Genomic DNA, 22146 nt, shown 5'->3' on the forward strand with positions numbered 1-22146 from the left:
AGGATAATCCTAAGTCAGATGAGTCTGACTTGTGAAGTCAGTCTGCGAGGTTTTACAAGGCAAATTTCTCAATTTGACCGGTGAAGTCATTTGCAGAATCGGAGAATCTGCACCGGTAGATGGAGAAACGAGGAAACTGTCGGTGCGTGATGGTGACGACATGTCAGAGGAAGAAGCGACCAACACCCGCGATGTCATTCAGAGGTACTTCCCTGCATTGTGCAACTTCTAGAGGGTTTAGTGCACCATTCGTGCTGAACCGGTTTGGATATGCACCCAAGCAAAGCAACAGTGCACATAGTGGTGAAACCATGGGCTCGTTCTTCACCCTGAGCCTTGATAATCTGAGTTCATGCAAGTGTTTGTGCACTAAACAGTCGGTGCAAATAAGGCTAAAAGGCAAGTCTGAAAAAAAGCATGTGTAATATAGCCTGGGGCCTCATGCCAAGAGTGATAAAATGCCTGACAAACACAGCTGACCTCACCAAAGCCCTGTCAAATTGGGAAGGATTAATATCCCTCCTTTGGTAGGACGAAACTGAGGCATGGGCCAGCTTCGCCTGTGGGACCAAGCTGCAGTGTGTGACTGGTATCGGCGTGCCCGAGTGGCCTCGACTGCAAATGTCCTCAGCGCAGGGTGAAGAAAACACATCTTTCTTACAAAACAGCAGGATGAGTTATTTTTGGGTCTCTAGAAATCGTCTGTTTTCCAGCATTATCATTCTTACCCTACCAGGGGAACATGACTGACCTAATTAGAGTCTAATTCCAACAGTACAAGACTCAACTTGTAAATACAAACTTTTTTTTTTTTTAATTTTGGGTTATTTTTAATGTACAAGTGCATCTGATTGGTATAAACACCCCAGAGGTGGGGGGCAGAGGAGGAGCAGGGCAATTGGAGTCATCAGAGAAGCTGAACTATGGAAAATTTGGGATGAAGCAGGGCAAATTTCCAGACTGATTTATGAGACTGTGATTTAGTCTGCTGGGAGACTGTGTCCTCTGGGGTTAAACATCATGTAATCTGATGGAAATTAGGAAATGTTTTACCCCTCCTCCATGGAAAGGACCGGCACAGGAAGGATTCAGCATTTCAATTCTCCATCCAGCAAAAACCATCCAGGGTGACTGATGAAGACACTTTCATTGATCCATAGCTGTCTCTGCACCACAGAAGAAATTAAAGAGGTTAGAAAAAGATACTCATTTTCAATAAAGCCCGTTTCATGAAGCAAGTGTTCATCTAACCAGCCAAACACCTGGCTTTAGTTGCTATAGAAAAATCCTCCCGGTGAGGTTGAGTGAGAAGCAGCCAGCCATACCTGCTTGGATTTTCGGGAGAGACTGTGCCTGAACATGCTCGGGACCCGCTGATAGGGAGTCGGCGATGATAAATGAATCATGAGCCAAACAGCTTCATCCCTGCCCTTAGTCCATGCACAGGATGTGCCTGGAAAAAACAACCAGAGCCCAAGCACCGGAGACAGAAGTGATGGGACAAAGTTTGCCCTTGGGCACAGATGCCGCTCTGAGTGCCGGGTCTGGCCGAGCAGAGATCCTGGCTCTAAAATGGATTACACCCACCGGGCTGTTCTTAACATGTGTCCTCGTGAGATAGGGTGGGTTTGGAGGTAAAGGGATTATGGTAGAAAGGGCTGTATGTTGTGTGTTTAAAGCTGATGTCTTCAGGGCCGTGTCAGGATTTTTGTTTTGTCCTGGCTTGACTTCTGATTTGGAAGTGGCTCGGCAGAAATTGAGGTCACTGCGAATGTGGCAATGCCACTTCGCTTTCTGGAAAGCACTGGCTGCTTCATCAAGTGAGCCCGAGCTACCAGCTGGGAGGTCTGAAAAGAGAGAAGTTCTTCTCTGGTACAACGTGAGACGGGCAAAGGAGAGGTTGTTCTTGGAGGAGCTGGTGTCCGAGTGCGCGGGGAGTGCACAGAGCACTGCCCCTCCGTGCTTTCTGTAATTGGTTTTATGCTGTAACGCTGGCTGTAGCTTCTAATTTTCCATCCTTGCTCGGAAATTATAGAGGAGTGAAAGGGAGATGGGTTTCAGCTGTCGACGCTTCAGGAGCATTCAGCAGCGTTGCTGGATGAAAGGAGCAGTGTGGTGTTTTAGCTCTGCAGAGGTCTCAGAAATACCCGGGCATGAAGCACTGTGTGGTTTCGGGCTCGGTGAGAAGGAAGGCAGAAACCGGTGCCAGCCCTCGGTCATCCCTGGCTGCTGGAGCTCTTTGAGGAAGTCGTACATCTGGTGCTTTCCCATTTAGTCCTTTCAAGAGGCTCATTTTGAGAGCAAGGTTTGTAAGGAAGAGCCAGAAATAACCAGCTCGTGATCCTATTTGCGGGACGAGAGGAACATAAGAAGGGACTTGTTAAAGATGGGACAATCAGTGAATAAAAGCCTATTTTTTAACAAGACTGACATTTTGCTCTGTCTATTGGAAGACTGTTGCGTGTTACAACGTGACTTTTTCCATATCATGGGGAGGAAAGGAAAATCTCTGGGCTTATAATACAGCAGCTAAAGAAAAAGCCTGAGACGCAGCAGAGCATGTGTCTCCTGGGGGTGGTCTTCTACCCGGTGGTCTGTGTCCACGCAGGACTTCTCTCCCCTTGGCCTCATTCAGTCCTGCCAACCAGACAGTGACAAAATCACCTCTCCTCCAGGGAGGACTCTGTAGTTTAATACTTTTTGTGCCTCTGTCTGTCTCTCTGGGAGTTTTTACAAACAGAAGGGGTTTTCATTTGTCAGCCCTGCTCCTCTGGAGTTCTGCATGAAGTTTAATATCACCTTCTATGCCCCATCAATTCGGTCGTCGTTTCCCCAATTGCTCTAAGATGTATTGTCCCATTTTTACAGCTAGGACACTACCAGCGACCACGGCCAGATGTCACAGCTCAAATCCCTTTCTGTTTGTCTTAACCATGGTGACCATCAGCTTTTGAATCCCCACGTATCTACTTCGCTTGGCCACCCGTCCCCTCTCGGCGTAGATGAGAGGAGCGCAGGGTGCTGGCCACAGCAGAAGGGTGCTGTGCCTCGGGACGACAGTAACACAAACATGGGGAAAGTATCCGATGCATGAAAGCCAAGCACCCTGTCACTGCTGTGATAAGGAGTGGTAGCTAGCGTGCGAGTTAATATTGAACAGAGATTGTTGCTGGGGTGGGGTGGCAGGAGCAAACACACCAGGAGCCACCGCAGTGTGGTGGCCAGTGGACAAGCGTGGGAGGCATGTGGGGCCATGGGGTCGCCCTGAGTCACTTCTCCTCTCCCCAGGGTGTAAGAATATATATTCTTTTTATAGCACTGTGCATATTGCCAGGGCTCCTGCAAGCCTCTTTAGGGTCCTTGGGTTTTCTTACTAATGAAGAAAGCAATGGCACTGTGTTGGTGTCACTAAGAAGGGTGATGTCAGAGGGGCCAAGGCCACATCTGCTTATGACCTGGAGGAGGAGGTTGCTTTTGGACCGCTCTGGATCGTCCACAGGTACAGATCATTAGCCCTGGAAACACCACTAGGGCTGTAAACCATCTCTGTCTTCTAATATATAACCGTGCCCGTAGCCCGGTGCATCAAAGAAATCGCTGGCCATTGATGTGACTCTTACTGAATGGGTTTAACAGCTTTCTCGGAGACGTTTCCTATTAAGTTATTATCTGAAATGGGAGAGGAGGAAAATAAAATGACAATGTTGTGAAACACTTGAAATTAGAAGCAGCATTGATGTCAACTCACAGTCTGCTGCTGCTGCTGCTGTTATTTTTCACTCGTTTTAGCACATCCGCTGCACAAGTGCGGTGGGGAGCCCTCATCGCTCCCCCTTTCAGTACCACAAGACATTTCTCTTGGGTCACCAGCCTTGGACAGGTGAGAGCTGTGTAGCCCAAACTTGGGCAACTTTCTTCCTTTCCCTTAGACAAGGTGCTGGGATGCTGCAGCAGCCTCGCCTGCAGCTCTGTTGTGTGGTTTGCTTGCCCACAACGCTAAAACCCTTCAAATGTTGCCAGGAAACCTGATCTGGAGAGCCTTCCCCTCTGCTTTATCCCTCCTGGATGCCATTTCAGTGATATTCACATTAAAAAAATAGCCTCAGTAAGTACACACTCTACCATCGCATTTGGTCCAAAGGACTGCCTAAGTATAAAAGCATCACTTTAATACATTCAATTCGTATAAAATTGCCTGACAATGACTGTTCAGGATCACCCCACCTGCAGCTCTGAGCCGTGGTAGCAATTTTGGTTGGGAGGGTGGACTTTTTATCGACGATGATTTTCTCAAACCTGTGGAGCTAGGGAGACAGTGGCGCTCTGAGACATGCAGAAAACAAAACAAAACTCAGGTAAATAAGGAGTTTGCAGAAGTTCACCAGCCACACAGGTCCCCGGCGGGGATGCTGCCGAGCCCAGCTGCGGGAGCCGCAGTAACGTCCCCGCCACCATCCGTATGGGTTTCTTCTCCTGAGCATTCATCGCCGTAGGGTCACAGGGATGTTAGCAGAGCGTCACTGCCGGGAGGAGAAGTGCTCCCGATGTGAAATGCGTCAGGGGGGACGGTGTCACTGTCCCCTCGCCCCACCTGCGTGACAGAGCACCGCAGGTTTGATGGGGCTCTGCATCCCTTCTTCTCCTTAGAGTGACACCTCTGGCTCAGTCGATTGCTCCTACTCAAACCTATTTTGGACAAATGAGCCATTTCATTGCAGCGTGAAGTTGCTGCACAGATTATTTACTTTTTTGAGGGTAGCTAACATCCTTGTTCTCCTCTAAAGTCTGGCTCTGCCTCGGTTTCTGTCTGAGAGAGGAGAAAATACTGAACCATAAACCTGCTTCCCGCTGTGAAATCACAACAGCTGTTAGCAGAGGTTATTGGAAAATCAAAGGGTTTGTGCGAGGGAAGAAATGCAGCTAATCCCAGCCAGGGAGTTGCTGCCCCAGCACCTGGTTTCTCCTCCTGTCTTTCATCGCAGTTCTTGATGTCTTTCCAGTATGGGACCCCGTGAGGGGGAGAACCGGCCTTTGGATGCAACGATAAAGAATAACTCCCAGGGTATGGTTGCTTCAAGGTGTCTTATAAGGAGGAGACCACATAAAATGGAGAATAAAGTTCCTGCTGCAGCACACTGCCGGGGTTCAGCTCTTCACAGCAGCCTGGGGAAGCAAAAATCAGGCGCACGCTTCCATAAACCGGTTAATTGATGCTGTCAGCCACTGATTATGTGAATCATCGAGCACATCGCAGCCATGTGGAACTGGGGATGTCTGAGACGTTGTCCTTTCAAAAACGGCAGCGCTGCCACTCGGCTCTTCCATGTGGGCGTGGAGGTGACCCCTGCACCCCCCCAGCAGCTCAGCACCTGTTCCATGTGTTTTATGAGGCAAAATAAATGTTTGGGCAGAGGCAAAAAACACCACTGGCCCGCGGGCATGGCCACACGCGATCTGCCACACGCACTAACTGGCGGATAATTGCAGAAGCCCTTGGGTTTCTTCAAGGCTGAGCATGCCAAAGAGCGATGCCTGGGGCAGGGGAGCGTGATGGGGGCTCATCTCCCCTCGGCCACGTGGGTCTCCTCGTGGGCTCAGGGGACACGGGGAAGGGGGCTGCGCTGGACTGTACAGAGAAGGAGATGCGTAGCCCTTCCCGGTGTGACAGGGACGAAGGAGACCATGTCCTGACCCATCCCCACAGCCGCCCACCAGCACGGAGAGTTTGCGTAGGCTGTAGGTAAACTGGGAGGTTGCACTGCACCGTCTGCCCGTATGCGTAATGCATTTCCCCTGTTCCTCCGGTAGAAAGCAGCCGGTCCCCCGCGTGTGTGTGTCTGGGGAGGACACTGAGCTGTCTAAAGCCAAACAACAAAAGTCACCTTGTGCGATCCCACGCCTGAGAGCAAACGAAAAGTCAGGGGTGAAAGGGAAACGGGAACCCATCCCTAAACGCCGCGGCTGGGGAGTGCTGGCGCTGGCCGACCTCCTTGCGAGCGCGATGCTCGCCGTGCCAGCGGATTGCTCAGTCCTCAGCGCCTCCTGCCCCCATGCCCATGTTCTGGTGGCTTCCTGAGGCTTGAGTCGCAGGCAGGCAAGTCAGCAAAGCCGCCGATCTGTGCAGCGGGACGTCAGGCAGAACTCCCGTAGGCTCAGGTGCGAGCACAGGTTGTGCCCCCACAGGACCATATCCTTCTCCCCACCGAGTCTGAGGTCCAGAGGGCTCTGCCAGAGGACAACAGACCCCTTTCAGCCCTGGGCAAGTGTTTCCCGGCAGGTCTGTCCCCTCCGGTCCCCTTCCCTCCTGGACCCTGTATAGGAAGTGTGGGAGGACAAGATAAATGGGGATGGGAGGGGGAGGCACAAGGGAAGGTCTATCTGCACAGCCAGGAACCCCCCCGGGGGCTGGGTGGGAGGACAGTAGCAGTTCCTTGGCCCTCCTGATTATAGCCCTCAATAAAAGCGATGAGGCTGGCAAAAGCGAGACTGGAGAGGGTAAGGGGGAGCGAGTCTGGTTCAGCATCGCTGCTGCTGCTGCAGGAACAGCCGGGGGCTCCCCCTCAGCCCCACGTGAACCTCACAGCTTTCGGGTGAGAGGTGGAAGGGGTTAAGGAAGTTGATGCCCTTAACTATCTTTTTCTCCTGTAAAAACTGTTCTTTCAGCAATTTCCAATCTCAAGACCTGTGGGACTGCACATCTTGCTGACATCCCAATCCAGGGAGAAACCTGCCCAAGGGTTAAAGTTTGAGCAACCGAGCAAACAAGACAACTCCTCCTTCGTGTCATGTGAGTGTGGCTGCAGCTAAAGGCCAGGGAAAAAAAAAAAAAAATTCATAAGCCAAGGCTGCGGCTTCACAGGAGCTTCGTGCTCTCAGGGCAGGCTGGGAGACACGATGGATCTCCTGCCAAACTTTTCTGTTGTCACTTGGCTGCTCCTCATCGTTTTTCTTAGCCTCCTGGTCCTGTAAGTAGAGGCTGGTCCCCAGGGGTGACCGGGGAGGAGGAGAACCCTGTGCCTGCAGCTGGGGAGGGGCTGGGGCCATCACCCTCAGTGTGAAGTGCCCAAGAACAGGAATTAGTGTTAAAAAACTCATCCTCGGTCTTCCTGTGCTACCTTCAAGGCAGAGCCAAGGGCTGATAAAGAGGGGCTGGCAAGGCTCCCCAGTGCCCTCCCTGTGCCAGCTGGAAGGGAAGGAGGAAGCTGGGCTGGACGGGGAGGGAAATAAAAAAGGAACTTCTCGATTTTTTTGCTTATCTCAGCAGATCCAAAGGAGAAGTAGCTTCCATGTTTTTAACCGCAGCAAGCTCTGGTTGGCTGCAAAGGAGATGGGGTGTCCTCGTGCTCTGCGAGCTGGGAGCAGGGCAGTGGGTGATGTCTATGTCTGCTTATGTGCTTGTGCCAGCAGAAGCCCCCATTTAAATAGTTACGTTGGCAAAATTGCCCTTTTGCTTATGTCGCTCAGGGGAGCTGTAGTGAGCTATACAAGCAAAAACTTAATTTTGCTATTGTAATTTATGTCCCTGCTCGGCTGCTGTGCTGCTGTGGCTCTACCACCTGAGCATCAGAGTAGGTCTTTGCAAAGACAAGCACAAGGGCAGGTCTCCGCTTGAGAACTTAATCTCTCTGAGATCTCCCTTCAGTCAGCTGAGTGACAGTTGTCTGATCTGGGGAACTAAATGAGGCCCCCGAATAAAGACCTGAGGTGCCCAGGTACACCGTGTTTGCCTAGGCTGGGCTGCAGCTCCCTTCAGCCCTCGTCTTGTATCAAAAGGTACCCAGAATTATCTTGTACCCCGAGTGATCCTGCATTTATTGCAGGAAGAGAGTATCCTCAGCGGGTCTGCTGCTGCTGGTCCATAATTTCAGCTTTCTCTGGGTGACAGGAACCAGTTATTTAAGCTATTCGCTGCGCTCAGGATGAAGAGCCTGCTCTTTTCATTGCATAAATACATCTCACATGCTCTTCGCTTGGCAGCTATGGGATATGGCCCTTCCAGGCCTTCAAGAAGCTGGGCATTCCTGGGCCACGGCCTCTGCCGTTTTTGGGAACTTTCCTGGAGTACCGGCATGTGAGTACCGCCAGCTGCTGCTCTGTAGCTGCCTTAGGTATTTAATTGTAGCTGGTGCTGGTTTTCCCATCCTTTGGGTATCTCTTTCCTCTGCCCTTGATTCAGTTGGATGGAAATTATGCTTTCAGGTAGGAAGCTCTTTGGACACACAGAGAACACAAAAATTCGGGTTGACCTGGAAGAGGTGTGCTGTGTTTTTCAAGTACTTTGTAATTTAAGTTATTAGTTTCTCCCTAGGTTTCTACCTGCTCCCCAGCAGCTGATGTTCTATTGGAAACAAAGGAAAAAAAATATTGGAGAGATGGCTAAGACTGCTAATTTCTGAGAACTGCATGGTTCTTTGTGCTTTGTGTCATCCCCACAAAGAGACTGAATTAGCCCCAGCAATGCCCCATCCAGCCACTTGCTGTTGGGCCAGCCAGAGACTAAGCCAGACAAATAGATTACTAAATAAAACTCAAATATTATCGAGTTATCTAATCTTACCAAATAACTAGGTAGTAGCTGGTCCCAGGCAACTGACTGCAAATGCAGAATAAAATGTATTAGCTTCAGTGAAAGAGGTGTTTTAGCTTGAGCATGCACATGGTCTCTTACTAATGGTTTAGTTGATGCATGGTGAGTGTTATGCGTCCCATAAGTTTCATCCTTACATGTAACATCAGTTAAAACCTTAAAGGAAACAAAGCAAAACAAAAAGCCATCATCACTCCGGTTCAGTGACTGCAGTGGAAGATCTCATGAGGACAAGGCAGTAGCAGCTCTAACTCATTGAGGACACCCTGGCATCTAGTCCTGCCTGCTTACTCTGCTCACGCTAAAACTGTGTACCCTGTTGTAGCTTGTCTTCATTACATTTTTAGCTCAGGTTGGCTAGTGGAAGTTGAAAGGGCTTTTTTCCCCCTCCTCTCTGCTCTTTTTTTTCCCTCCAGTGCAAATGTGCCCTAAGAGTCCATGTGACTCTTAAGAACTACCATGCACCCCCCCAACCTCTACCACTTACAATGGGTCTATGGGATGCACCGCGCTGCCAGCTATGACCTGCTTTGATCACTCTTCCCTGGCAAACTGTTCGTTTCCCCTTTCTTCTTTTGCAGGGAGTCCTGAATTTTGATCAGATGTGCTTTGAAAAGTATGGCAAGATCTGGGGGTGAGTTTCTTTCTGCAGAACAAAACTGCCTGTTTGGGGTGCTCCACGGCCCCAAAATAGAATGGAAAGAGGTATGTTGCCACCGTGTCTCAGCACCGTAATTCCAGCTTAAAAAAAATCCAGGTTCACCACTGGGAAATTCTCCAGCCATCTGTCCAAGGCTTCTCTCCTGCTGGGATTTCAATACCATGCAGGGCTGGGATGCTGGTGGCCAGTTTGGGGGGTCGTTTGTTTGCATAAGCTTTGAAAATAACCTCCACTGCTTGGTGTCAAACTGAGCCTCATGCCTTTGAAGTGGCTCTTCTGTCTGTCTTGAGCAGAAAGCAAGCTGCAGGCTGCCGCAGTGTTTTTCATCTTGCTCCCTGCTTCTCCCAGAGCCAGGGCACGAGCTACCTTTCAACCTGCCTCCCTCCTCCCTGCTCCCTGCACAGCGCCGGTTTTGTGCAGGGGCCTCTTATCATGCTTCTATTGAGAACCTCTCAAACTGAAGCAAAATTGTTGCACAAAAAAAGTCCTCGGAGGCTTCATGAAACCTAGCACATTTTTTCGAAAGATTAAATGTTCTCAAGCCTCTTGAAGACGGCAGCTTCCCTCGGCTGTGGCCCAAGGCTCCCTGCCCTTTAGCCCACGCCATGGCTTTTAAGTTTTTCTGTCTCTGTTGATTGGAAAATGGAGGAGACAGATGAGTTTTTCCCCTCTCATTGCCTCGTAGGCCAGGCAGGGAAATCTCTTTACCCCACAGGCAGGCTATTCGGTATGGATTTATTGACACCAGCTACCAGTTGCAGAAACAGAGCTCAGACAGCCCAAGTGCAGGGGATCAATGTTGTGGCAAAAGCTGCCTTTTATCTAAACTCTCACTGCTTTGGCAACTCTCTAATACCACAGACGATTGCTAGAAATGCTCATGCTGTCTGCGTTTGGCACTTTATTTCTCTTTCTCCTGTTTTACTACATAATAAAACAGTTTCAGCCTCCTCCCTTTGGCTGTTTTGTCGGAGGGGACTCAGCTGGCCCAAACCCTTTGGGCTCCAACAGTCGATGTGCACGGCTCTGGCCACAGACAAAGCAGGCTGCTTTTGCTCCAACTGACGGTGAGCAATGGACTGACCGTGGATTTCTCTTGGCTTAGGATTTTTGATGGCAGGCAGCCTGTGCTGGCCGTTTTGGACCCCGTCCTCATCAAAAATATCCTGGTGAAAGAGTGCTATGCCATTTTTACTAATCGCCGGGTAGGTATCTAGTGCTGTGCTTTGCTCTCCAGTGCAGAGCGCGTGCAGCAAGGAAGAAGGAGTTTCTTCTTGGTTTCTGTCTTCCTTCTCTGAGCCCTTCAGCAAATAGTTGCTCTGTGTTGTTCCCCAGTTTAATGATGGTACCAACAACAAAACTTTGCTGGGGAGGTGTAGAGGTCACTCGGGCTGGGACCTTGGGACATCAGCCTGGATGTACCCTAGGGCTGATGTCATTTATGCCTCTCACACTTTTCTTTCCATTTCTGTTGTTTGCTGGTTGAGGTAGAGCTGATATGACTTTAGGAACCAAGTCAACACTCTGTGGTGGGGGTTTTTTTTTGTATTTCTGTCATGTGGAAGGGGGCTGGAAACCTTCACCCATCTCCCTGTATAACCGTGTGCCTTTTGCTGTAACATTCTCCCTGTGCAGAACTTCGGTCTGAACGGGATCCTGGAGTCGGCCCTCATTGTGGCTGAAGATGAGAAGTGGAAAAGGATTCGTACTATACTGTCTCCAACCTTCACCAGTGGGAAGCTGAAGGAGGTAAAGCAGAGGCCACTGGTACTTTGCATCAATACCTGGAGGAGGACTGGGACATTTCTGAGTGCAGACCTTTCTCAAATGGGGAAGTCGCCCCATTTGTCAGCACCACATCCCTGAGCACCTGCGTCGTTGGGTGCAGTTCAGCAACACGATGGCTGTCTACCGTCACGGGGAGAGAGTCAGGAGAAGGGTATGGGGGATGAAATGGCACACAAGGTATTGCAAGCTGAGGCTGTTGGCCCTATGACCTGTATTTTCTCCTTGCTAAGCACATCACTCAGACCATGGATGCCCATTTTCCATGCCCTCAGGAGCCATGTTCACTCCCAGCTGGAGTGGATGCTTAGCTGGAATGGGAGCAGCGTGTGGATTTTGGGAGGAGAACCTTGCTCACTCATAGTCATATGAGCTGTGTGGACTGGTTATTAAGATGTGAGAAAGCAGAGTCTGAGGCTTGGAAATGGTACCTTCCCCTCGCCTGCCCTTCCTCCACAAGCCAAAGACTTGGCAAGTGGCAGACGGCAGTGCAGAACTGCCCAACCTTGTTTGGTGGAGGTGAAAGAGTCGACAGTGCCTTTTGCTTTGATTTGCATTTCAGATGTTCCCCATCATTAATCACTATGGCGAAAAATTAGTGAAAAACATTGAGAAGAAAGTGGCTAATGATGAGTTCGTGACCATGAAGGAGTAAGTAGCTGGAGGGGGGCTGACAAGAAAAAGTTTGTATTCGGTGTGGGTAAGGGGCCATTCTGCAGAGCCTTTTCCATGCTGCAGCATAGATCCCTTGTCGACTGCAGAGGCAAACTCCATAGTGGTCATGGGCATGGCATGTTCCTCAGCGGTGGGCTTGCTGTGCTCTGCTCTGCTCTGCTCAGAGTAACTATGCTCTGTTCCCTGTTTCTTTTTACTGGGGATGAATTTTGAGGAAGGTGTAGGGCCCATTCCAGAAGCCCCACAAGATGTGGTATTTTGGGAAGTCATTTTTACAATCTCTTTTACAGATGGAAATCAGAATACAGTCTTTGTTACCCCAAACTGCAGTTCGGTGCTTTCCAACTACAGCCTAGGTTTTTGACGCTGAGAAAAATTGGGGTGGTGAATGCAATGGGGGAAATTTGGGAAAATATAATGACGGTTACTACCAGATCAGGACTGGATCTGGTATGTTAGGACTCTGCACTGAGTCCTTGATTAAAAGAGATTCCCTCTCTCAAGGATTGTTCCTAGATGGGCTTTTATTCACTACTGTGGTTGGGTTCATCTCATTCACTCTCTCTTCTTCTCTACCTAGCATTTTTGGAGCCTACAGCATGGATGTGGTGGCCAGCACTTCTTTCAGTGTGAATATTGACTCCATGAGCAACCCCAGTGACCCCTTCATCACCAACATTAAGAAATTTCTCAAATTCAGTTTCCTAAACCCTGTGTTTGTACTCTTAGGTATGACACACTTCATCTCATACAGCCCTGAATCCATCTCAGAGGTGGTGACCACCTGCATTTCCCAGTAGCTCCCTTAGTAGCTTTGAGTCCTCTTTGCCATATGGGAGATGCTCAGCACCTTGCAGGATTAGGTTCACCGTAGCAGATCTGTAGAAACAGTTCCCCAGGGAAACCACAGTCAAGATTTTTATAGCCCATGTGCATCTTTGCAGCACGCTCCTACAAGCAGAGACCCTGTTGGCAGAGACGCGATGGAGAGCTTCTCTGTCACAGGGAGCTGCACTCCGTGTGGCATTGGGGCCATAGAGGGATACACCGAGGAGATTCTCAAGTGCTATTGCATGCCAGCCATGGTTAGGTAGAAAGAGAGCTGAAGACAACAAAAAGAAATTTTTGGGGCCAGAGTTCAGATTTACCCCTCTCCTTTCTATGCTTTGTGCCGCTTTTTAGTTTCTTGGGCCCCTTTGAGCTAAAATATGTTGTTGTTTTATCTCCTTTTAGTGTTGTTCCCCTTCATTATCCCAGTGCTGGAAAAGATGAATGTGACTCTGTTACCCTCAAAGGTCATGGACTTCTTCAAGGGCGTCTTCACAAAAATGAAGAAGGAACGAGAAAAGGGCAACAGCACGGTGGGTCCAGCCCAGGTGGCCTTCTCTCTTCACTGTGCTGTCCTTCTGAGTGCAGGAGGGACCTGGTGGCATCTTGAGAAGCTGTGGTGTATCGCCTACTCTCCATAACAGCTCCCAGCTCACCAGACCTGGAGAGGGCCAGAAACATGCCCTGCCTGGGCTTCCATATGGAGAAAGTATCTGTGTTCACAGAGGGTCTCCAGTGGGAACTTCAAAGTGCCCTGAAGCTGTGAGCCTGCTGCTGGGGCTGTGAATGGAGCAGGGGTCTCAGCAAGGAGCTTGTGCTGGGCAAGGTTTTCCTCCTCCCCACCCACATCTTCTCTGACTGCCTCTGTTTCTCCCCAGGACCGGGTTGATTTCTTGCAACTCATGGTTGACTCGCAGAGCTCACATGACAAGTCTGCTGAGACCGACTCGTACAAATGTATGTCTTGAGATCTGTCCTCCTCTTAGCAGAAAGCATGATAGTTCCTCGTGCGGTTAAAGGAATGAAGTAGGAGAGGATTTTAGTCATTAATCCTACGGGAGATTCAAGGTCTCAGCAGTGGGGCTGTAATGATGCTTATCACGCATCAGCCATATTTTATTATAACCCATTTCCTGGGATAAATCCAGAGGTCTGTTTGTGCAACAAAGAGCAAACAGAGTGAATATCTCCTTACTCCCTTTTCTTGTTTTATCTTCTCTGAAAGCCAGAGATGGTGGCTGTATTTCATAAAGCACACAAAGCACATACATACGCTTCATGTACCTTGCTCATCTGTAAGCTCATCTCTGATCTGCATCCTAGTTAAACTCTCAGATTTAAAAAATAATGGCTTAGCCAAAGCATAGCCCCAATCCATCAACCTCAATCAAGGCAGGATGCTTGTAAACTTTTGAGGTGCCAGGACAGGGTATTTGTACAGCACCCTGCACTGCAGGCTGCACCCTGGCAATGCTTGGACACTACTGCAGTACCAGCGTTAAATCCTGAACTGGCCTTATCACCACTGCCACGTTATGCTCAGGGCTACTAATCCCTCAGCAGCACAAGGCTCATCTCATGACTTAGAGGAGCTGCTGGACATCTCTTAATCTCTGACTTTTCCTGGCACGTGCCCTTATTTTTTTGGCCCAGGAGCATGGTCCCAGAAGACAGCAGAGACTTTCTGAATCAGGCTCAGGCTGCACATACCTTGATTCTGCTCTTAAAGAAAGCAATGTAACACTGCTGAACTTGACAGCGGTTTTCTGCCTGTACAGCACTGCCAGATCCACCCCTTCGTGGTACCGGAGGGTTAGCTGCATGTTTCCTTTACCAACTGTTAAGTAGTTATGAATACCATTACCTAGACTGACGAGTGGGATCCTGAATTCCCAAGCGTTAATCACTGTAGTTTTCAGCTTCTTGCATGTGCTTTTATGCCTCTTTTCAGCATTAAGTGATGAGGAGATTCTGGCCCAAGCTCTTGTGTTTGTCTTTGCTGGTTATGAGACCACCAGCTCCACCCTCAGCTACATATCATATAACTTGGCCACCCACCCTGATGTGCAGCAGCGACTCCAGGATGAGATCGATGCAAACCTGCCCAAAAAGGTAAAGGAGGGTGGGGAGATGCTGGGGTTGTTCCCATCTGTGCCTTGTAGACCCTCAGCCAAAAGCCAGGTTGGAAAAAAAAAGCAGAGGGCAGGAGGTGCTGGCACTGAGATTTCCCCTCCTCTGGTCTCCGATGCCCGAAGGGGAAGCATTGCGGGGGTTTTGGTTGAAATCCCGTGTTCACAGCCGTCCTGATTCCTCTCCCCAGGCTACTCCCACATACAACACCATCATGCAGATGGAATACCTCGATATGGTGGTGAACGAATCCCTCCGGCTCTTCCCTCCCGGGGGCCGGATCGAGAGGGTCTGCAAGAAGACGGTGGAGCTCAACGGTGTGACTATTCCAAAGGGCATGGTGGTCATGGTCCCAGCCTACGTGCTGCATCGTGACCCGGGGTACTGGCCAGAGCCGGAGGAGTTCAGGCCTGAGAGGTGAGGGCCGGGAGGGGGGAATAGCTGCACGCTCAACCTCAGCCCTGGGAGTGGAAATGGCAGTGAAAGTGGGGAATGCATGATTATAACATTTAAATCAGGCATTTATCATTGTCTGACATCTAGTCTCAGCATTACCGTGAGGGGAGTTTTATGATCTACATCCATAAACTGTGCATGGAATTTAATTAACTGCATTGAAGGGAGCGACAGTGAGAGCAGCTCCCAGCAGCTGTAACACTGAGGGGTTTATGGCCAGATATTAAAACAAGAGCCATTGGGTGACTGGCACAATGCCGTGCAAATCAGCAGTGGAAGGGCAAAGACGGGTAGGAAAAAAACTTCATTTTTCAACTCAAGTGATGAAACAATCCTCGCTTAGGAGTCACTGTCAGACCCTGCGAAATGAGGCGATCGCCCAAGGCAGACCTGGGAGACCTTGGGCTTGATAGTCTTCAGGTTGCCACGAAGACATTGAGGGCTGGTCCAGAGAGAGAAAGACCAGATCTGTGCCCTTGCACCAGGAGTTGGTATACCCCTGGAAGCTAACCCCGGTGTGGGGATACGGTGACCTTTGGGACAAAATGTGGCAGCAGAACCAGGCAGAAGTTAGGGAGAGGGATGGGTCCTGCTGAAATCACCTATGGATCCCTACGGTCACCTTGTGTTGAATGCAGAAAGAACCACCCAAATGGGAGTACTCTGGCAATGAGCAGGTTACACCAGTTGCTCCAGCAGCTGCATCCTTACTCCAGTTGACAAACCGGGCACGGGTAGCTGGGCAGGAGCTCTTTAGGGATCACTTGCCTTGCTGGGAGTTCATCAGAGGGATGTGCTGGTGTCTCAGTAGCAAGACACTTCACTGCTGACTTAGCATGGCTGAGGTTTGTACCTGGACCTCACGCATCGGGAATGAAAAGCTTTCTGACGTGAAAACTAACTGATCACTAAGAAGTATTACTGAAGCTGATTGTTCTTCCCTGTTTTTCATGATGAGGAGAGGAATGGCTGGCGTGTCTCAAAAGCAACCCTCCTTTTAGTCACGCAGGGGGAGAACGTCTTTGTGTTCGCTCAGTCCTTTGATCTGAAGGGAAGACGTGAAGCTGTAACCTGTGTGGTTTAGGGTTTGAAATCTGGGTTCAGATTTTGAGCTGAGAGGAAGTTCTGAGAAAAGAGTAGTTATGAAATCCATTAGCATATTTCAGGTATTCCCTGTTCACCTGTTGCCCCTGGAGATGCACAACCAACTCCAAACAGCAGGATAAAAGCAGAGGCATAAGGTATCTATTGAGACAGAAAGAAGGGACTCAGCTGGGTTCTTCTAATGCGCACAGAAACACAAAAAGCTTTTGCCTTCCCAGACCCCTCATCACTTCAGATCTGAAAGCTGACACATCCTGGAACAGTAGCTCTTTCTAACTTTTTTTTTTTTGTTGTAATCAGGTTCAGTAAAGAGAGCAGAGAGTCTATTGACCCCTACACCTTCCTGCCATTTGGGGCTGGCCCCAGGAACTGCATAGGAATGAGGTTTGCTCTCCTCATCGTGAAAGTGGCTATGGTTGTCCTGTTGCAAAAATTCTCATTCAGAACCTGCGAAGACACTCTGGTGAGGATATGGGATCATGTGTTTCATTATCTGCCCTTTAGTCCCACTGAGATGGTTCTGCGTGCTCTCTTTTGCCTATATCTCAGGACAAATGGGGAACTGTCTCTCATGCACATTAAATCCCTCTCTTCCCCAGGGAGTTCAGAGACCACTAGCTTCAGGACCGCTGAACCTTGTCTGCAGACTGGGGTTTTACTACGTCACACAGAGATCAGGGAGGAAGATTTCACTGTGGCTTAGAGAGGCGTATGGGAATAACTGTATTTAAATCTTCTCAGCTAATTTAAAAGGTTCACCACAAGTTACTGATACATTTTTTCAAGCCTCTACAGAGGGAAATTTAATGTTGGTGGAAAATGTCAGGCTGAAATCCCTGAAGTCCTCCGCCTCTCTTTGGGTGCACCTAAGTTGTGGGGTGCTCGCTCCCCCATGGTGTGCTGCCGGTCTGCCTTGACCTGCCTTAGGACGACCCTGCTCTAGAGAGCAGAAAGGGAATATCTCCCCCAGCCCGCTCCAAAGCTGCCTTTGCAACACAAACATGGCTATTCTCTGTGAGAGATCCCAAGACGCTAAAATTCATCTCTTATGGGCCACCAGGCAGTCGCTAAAGGGTAACAATTTTCAAGCAAGAACAATCCGAGCTAAATTTGAATTGGCAACCCTCTCCCTCTTTGAGGCTATGCAGGATCCCACCACGTTTTGGTTTTGCCCGGGATCCCTGTGAACACCGCATTCAGTGCTGATGGGTCAGGCCCTGCAAGATGGGGCTGTTTGACATAAAGTAAATGCAATGGCTGTTGGAAATTGTAGGATGTCAAGCAAGCCCTCCTGAAAACATGACAACATGACTCAGAGGCAGGCAGCACTGTTTGATGTTAGCTTCCAACCCTGACCCGGCTTTCTGCATTGACTGCTGCAAAAGGCATTGCCATTAATACATTTTTGTTCACAAGGCGAGCTTGGGAAATCGGAGCGGGGGCGGGCAGCAAGTGTATTCAAAGGACATTTGTTGTAAGAAACCGAAAAATCCTTATTAAATTATTACTTGGCACGGGTGCTCAGCTGGAATCTCTGCAGATTCAGATTGCAACTCAACTAGTAACCTGGAGGTGAAAGACTGTAATAGTCCATTAACAATGCAGTGACCTATCCACCCTCCCCCAAGTCTAATGACATTTTTCTAGTCCTCTGCAATCCATAAAATTGATTCTTTTTACAACTGCCTTTAATTAAAAGGAGACAAGTTAAATATGTATTGTATTATTGGTGCCCATAGGTTTATGGGGCTCTTTCAGCCCTTTTTTCTACAGAAGATGTCACGTACATCAGATCAGAGCGGGAGGGAAAAATTCATGCCGGAACATCCCTTTGGAATACGTATATGGAAGCTGCAGCCTCCTCTCACTCATCCACTGATGGCACACTGGGCCCCGAGCCACATTGCTTAAATTTCCTGAAACAAAGCTTATTGGGATATGGGGATTTGAATGTAGCTTGTCGGGCTGGGGTGTATTACCCTTGTCCTGATGGGGAGAAGGAGAGCTGGGATATGAGCAGCATCGAATTGATGGAGGAGACTTGGTAAAACACTCTTCCCTCCCCTGCAAGATGACTCCCTCCAACACCAGTTTTAAATGTTCTTTTCCTTGAGATTTCCAGCTCACCCCAAGGGAGCCCGGTCACTTTTCTGTATGAGGATGCTTTTTCTTTGGTACTCCACCTGAGCAGCAGTCTTAGTTTTGTTCCTCCTGGAGAGCTTATAGCTCCTCCAGCTCCCATTACGATCTAGCTGCACTTAGCGGTGAGACACTTCAGCATTAAGCAAAATGGCACTGCATGCCCCTCCTTAGCTGTGGCTCCCCGGATGGATTTTGGCTGGTTTTCCCCCCACGTGCAGCCTGTTGATCAGTGCAGGTCTTCCTACCACGCCATGTGAAAGCCAGAATTCACTAACTGGTTTATTCAAGAGCTGAGGGCTACTAAATCCCAGCTCGTAGCTGTTTTGCATGAGCAATAGCAATAGTCCTGCCATAAGTACATCTGTAAATTAGAAAATGCCTTGAAAACAAGGGGTGACTGAGACATATGTGGGCTGTAGGGGTCCTGTCAGCGTCATGACTGTCCTTTTTCCCAGCTTACGTGGCTATTTTGGTCTTTTTCCTCCTGCTCAAGATCCCGCTGGTTCTGGACACGAAAGGTTTCATGCAACCGAAGAAGCCCATCGTCCTGAAGATGGTCCCCAGAGCCCACGCCGATCTGGAGAAGTGAAGGAAGCAGGAACCGATCAGAGACTCTTGCTTGATGGTGCCTCCTCCAACTCTTGAGAGGAGACCCAGATTGATGTGTGCGCTGTAGAAATGTCAGTGGTGCAACCCCCCCATTTCACAACAGGTCATTAGGGGTTTAGCCCAGCATAATTACATGAGCATTATCCTAATGAAAACTAGCCCCAGATCCCACTGTCCCCGATCACAATAGGCATTTTGCAAGACCATTTGCACTCAAGTTATTTGGGCAATTTTTTCTCTTCCTCTGAAGAGGCACTTTTCTAAGCAATTTGATTCCAGACACTGTCAGTCTCTTCTGGCAGTGTAATTTAAATCAAGATAGGGAGAGCAAATTGCACATAGTTAAGTAATGCTACCATTGCTCCTGTTCCTACTGCCTGCTGGGTGACTCTGTATGTCTTCTGGTTTTATTCTCCTGGGAATGCAGAGTTGTCTGGGGCTATTTCCTCAGCTGTGTGCTATGACCCTGAGAAGTGTTAAAATGGTTGCCTCCTTGTGGGAATGAACGCCTGCGGCAAATTTTCTGATGCTGATTTATTGAGATTTTTCTTATGATCTTAGGTGGCTTTTGCGTGATTCAGAGTCCAGATGCGTTAACTGGAGGAGCCCAGAGACAAGCAGTTACCCCTAATGACTGAGATTTGCAGAGTGGGAGAGAAGTGCCCCTCATGTGTTTCCTGATTGTTTGCATATTTTACCGCGGGCATGCAACCATCTCCAATAGAAGGGACTGTCAACACAGGCACCATCTATACTGCTATCATGACACCTTTTAGTCTCTGATTTATATTAGGCCATCATAAGGCCAACTTAACTGAATTAATAATGACGCAGGGTGCAGCACTGAGAGCCTTCAGATGTCCTGGAGAACCCTAGTCTGGAAGAAGGTGTTGCCTTTGGCTATTGAGAGCTGGACAGTCTTGCTAGGCTCTGTCATTTTTTAGACCCTAGAAGATCTGTACGCTCACATTTCATATAATTCCTCCAGAAACTGCTACTGGAGGGCTAACTGCAATAAAAAACTCACGTACCTCTTCTGTAACCAATTGATGCCAGTCTCTGCTTCTGCACTTGCCTCCATACAAAAGTGAATCCATCTGTAGGTCTCGTAAGCCATCAGCCAGAAAACTGTGTGGTCCCATCACCTCTTCCAGCTGGGCTTCCTCACTTCTTCGGTGGGATCCTCAACGGATCCTCAAAAATCAGCGCCACAGAGTGGAGACAGAAGTTCTCTTTCGCAATTCATCCTTTCGCTGTCACCCTGTAGCACCACAAATTACTGAGGATGTGGTCTTGCTAGTCTCAGCCAAGCATTTGTCTTTCTGTGAAAGTAGAGGGGTTTGATTCCAGCATCTGGTCCATGCTGCAGAGCAGCTGACCTCATGCAGGGTTCAAAGTGCTCTCCATGCTCTCTCCTAAACCTCTCATGCACCTGCTTTTTTTGTACGTTTCTACAGGAGGATGTCTTCTGCTTCCAAACTGTCACATTTCAGCACTGGGTGAAATACTTGCATGTGCATATACATCCAACCCAGCCACTAGCGTATATATAGGTGCTTGGATTCCTGGGCGCTGGAAACTCATTATATCCTGAATCAATCCCTAAGTGTGTCATCAGTAGTAAAAGCTGCTTCTGGAGATGTGGACTCTAAGACACAACAGTCCAAAATAAGTGGCTGAGCGGAGTCATTGATGGTGTGAAGTGGTTCTTATTGCAAAATTGGGCTTAGGAACTTTATTCACTACATAGAAGTGTTTATATTTCTTTTATATTCTTTTATATACAGATAGATATATTATACATATATTATTATATATTCTTTTTATGCTTTCTTTCTATACTTTTTAGGAATTGAGTAGAAAACCCCAAAAGAGCCATAATAACCTTTCTGCAGCAGATTAAATTCCCCAGCGAAAGACACCCTTGACTGGAAGCGTAGGAGAAGAGTAAGGCTGCTTCTCCAGAGAGTCACCAAAGAGCTGGGTGGGAGGGTCAGAAAATTCCCAGCAGCTCGGGCAGCCACAGCTTCCCCTTCTGCCTTCGTCACCTGCAGCAGCGCAGCTCCTTTCTGCCACCAATGTACCAAAGTGACAATTCATCTTCGTTTTCAGCTGTTACTGTCCCCTTTTTTAAAGCCATGGCACTGTGTTTGACTCTGATGGCACATCTCAGGGGAGAAAATGACAAAACAGAGAAGCAGTCAGACCCCTGGAGAACAAAGAGCTGAAAAGTGCCCGCACCGTCACAGCAGTTCATAAAAAGGGGCATGGAAAATCCTCAGGTCTCTGCCTTGAGAGGTGACCATGAAGATGAGGGTGACAAAGTCACACACAGTGTCACGGGTCAGGGATGAATTAATGACCTTGCTGGAGCGAAGGCTGTAGCTTGCCTGGTGGCAGCGAGGGAAGGGTTTTGCCTCCTCGCTCCGCGCCCGTGTTGGAATTAATCACTCACGTACAAATGTCAACACTACGGAAAACATCCGTCAGGATAATCTCTCTCACAAAGCTGCTTAACATTTTGGTAATATACAGTTCACTCGCAGGTGTCAAAGGATTTCAGCCTTTCTCATCTCTCTTCAAAGGCATCTTCATCTGATGGCACCCCGTGCCGATGAAGCGGGTGAGCAAGCTGCTGCGACCAGCAATGCCGATGTACCCGCGGAGACACCGACTGGTGAACACACAGCACTGTTTTATCTCCCGGCATCTGCACGGGATTCCGGCAAGGAACAAAACAATGCCGAGGGGTGCCAAATCTCAGCTTCATTTTGCTGAATTCAGTTGTGCTTAAGAGCAGAAAGTGCGCACCTTCGTCGGTTCCCAGTTGTCTTAGAGGGAGGTTTGCCATCAGGTTTTGGCTTCGTGGAGTGGCTGGGGGGGACCTTGCAGTGGGGAATCGCTCGGATGCAGTGAGTTTTCCAGCAGGCACAGCACATAGGACACTGTTTCTTGGCTTTATTCCAGACTGAGCAGCTATCTGGGGGTTGTTCTATGTGAACCCTTTCTGGTCCGATTTCCAGAGGTAATGAGCATGCACCGCTCCCCCAAAGGGAAATAAAGCTGTGCTCTTCAACAGCCATGTGCCTGTTTACATGCCCGTAAAATTGTTTTAAAAATTATTTACAGTTAGGCAATAGTGAAATTTGGCGTCCATCCACCTTATGCC

General features: G+C 48.9%; 1 protein-coding gene across 1 annotated transcript; it reads left to right on the forward strand.

The window, feature by feature from the left end:
• The first annotated feature begins 6894 nt into the window (after positions 1-6894).
• Positions 6895-18957, forward strand: LOC104833569 (cytochrome P450 3A29-like). The gene is made up of 13 exons (XM_010570303.1): positions 6895-6965; positions 7978-8071; positions 9169-9221; positions 10354-10453; positions 10884-10997; positions 11596-11684; positions 12289-12437; positions 12942-13069; positions 13415-13493; positions 14488-14648; positions 14857-15083; positions 16527-16689; positions 18862-18957. The coding sequence occupies exons 1-13, from the start codon at positions 6895-6897 to the stop codon at positions 18955-18957; spliced, it is 1524 nt and encodes a 507-aa protein (XP_010568605.1).
• Positions 18958-22146: the final 3189 nt, after the last annotated feature.

Source organism: Haliaeetus leucocephalus, unplaced genomic scaffold, assembly GCF_000737465.1.
Source record: "Haliaeetus leucocephalus isolate CR32 unplaced genomic scaffold, Haliaeetus_leucocephalus-4.0 Scaffold295, whole genome shotgun sequence".
Lineage (NCBI taxonomy): Eukaryota > Metazoa > Chordata > Aves > Accipitriformes > Accipitridae > Haliaeetus > Haliaeetus leucocephalus.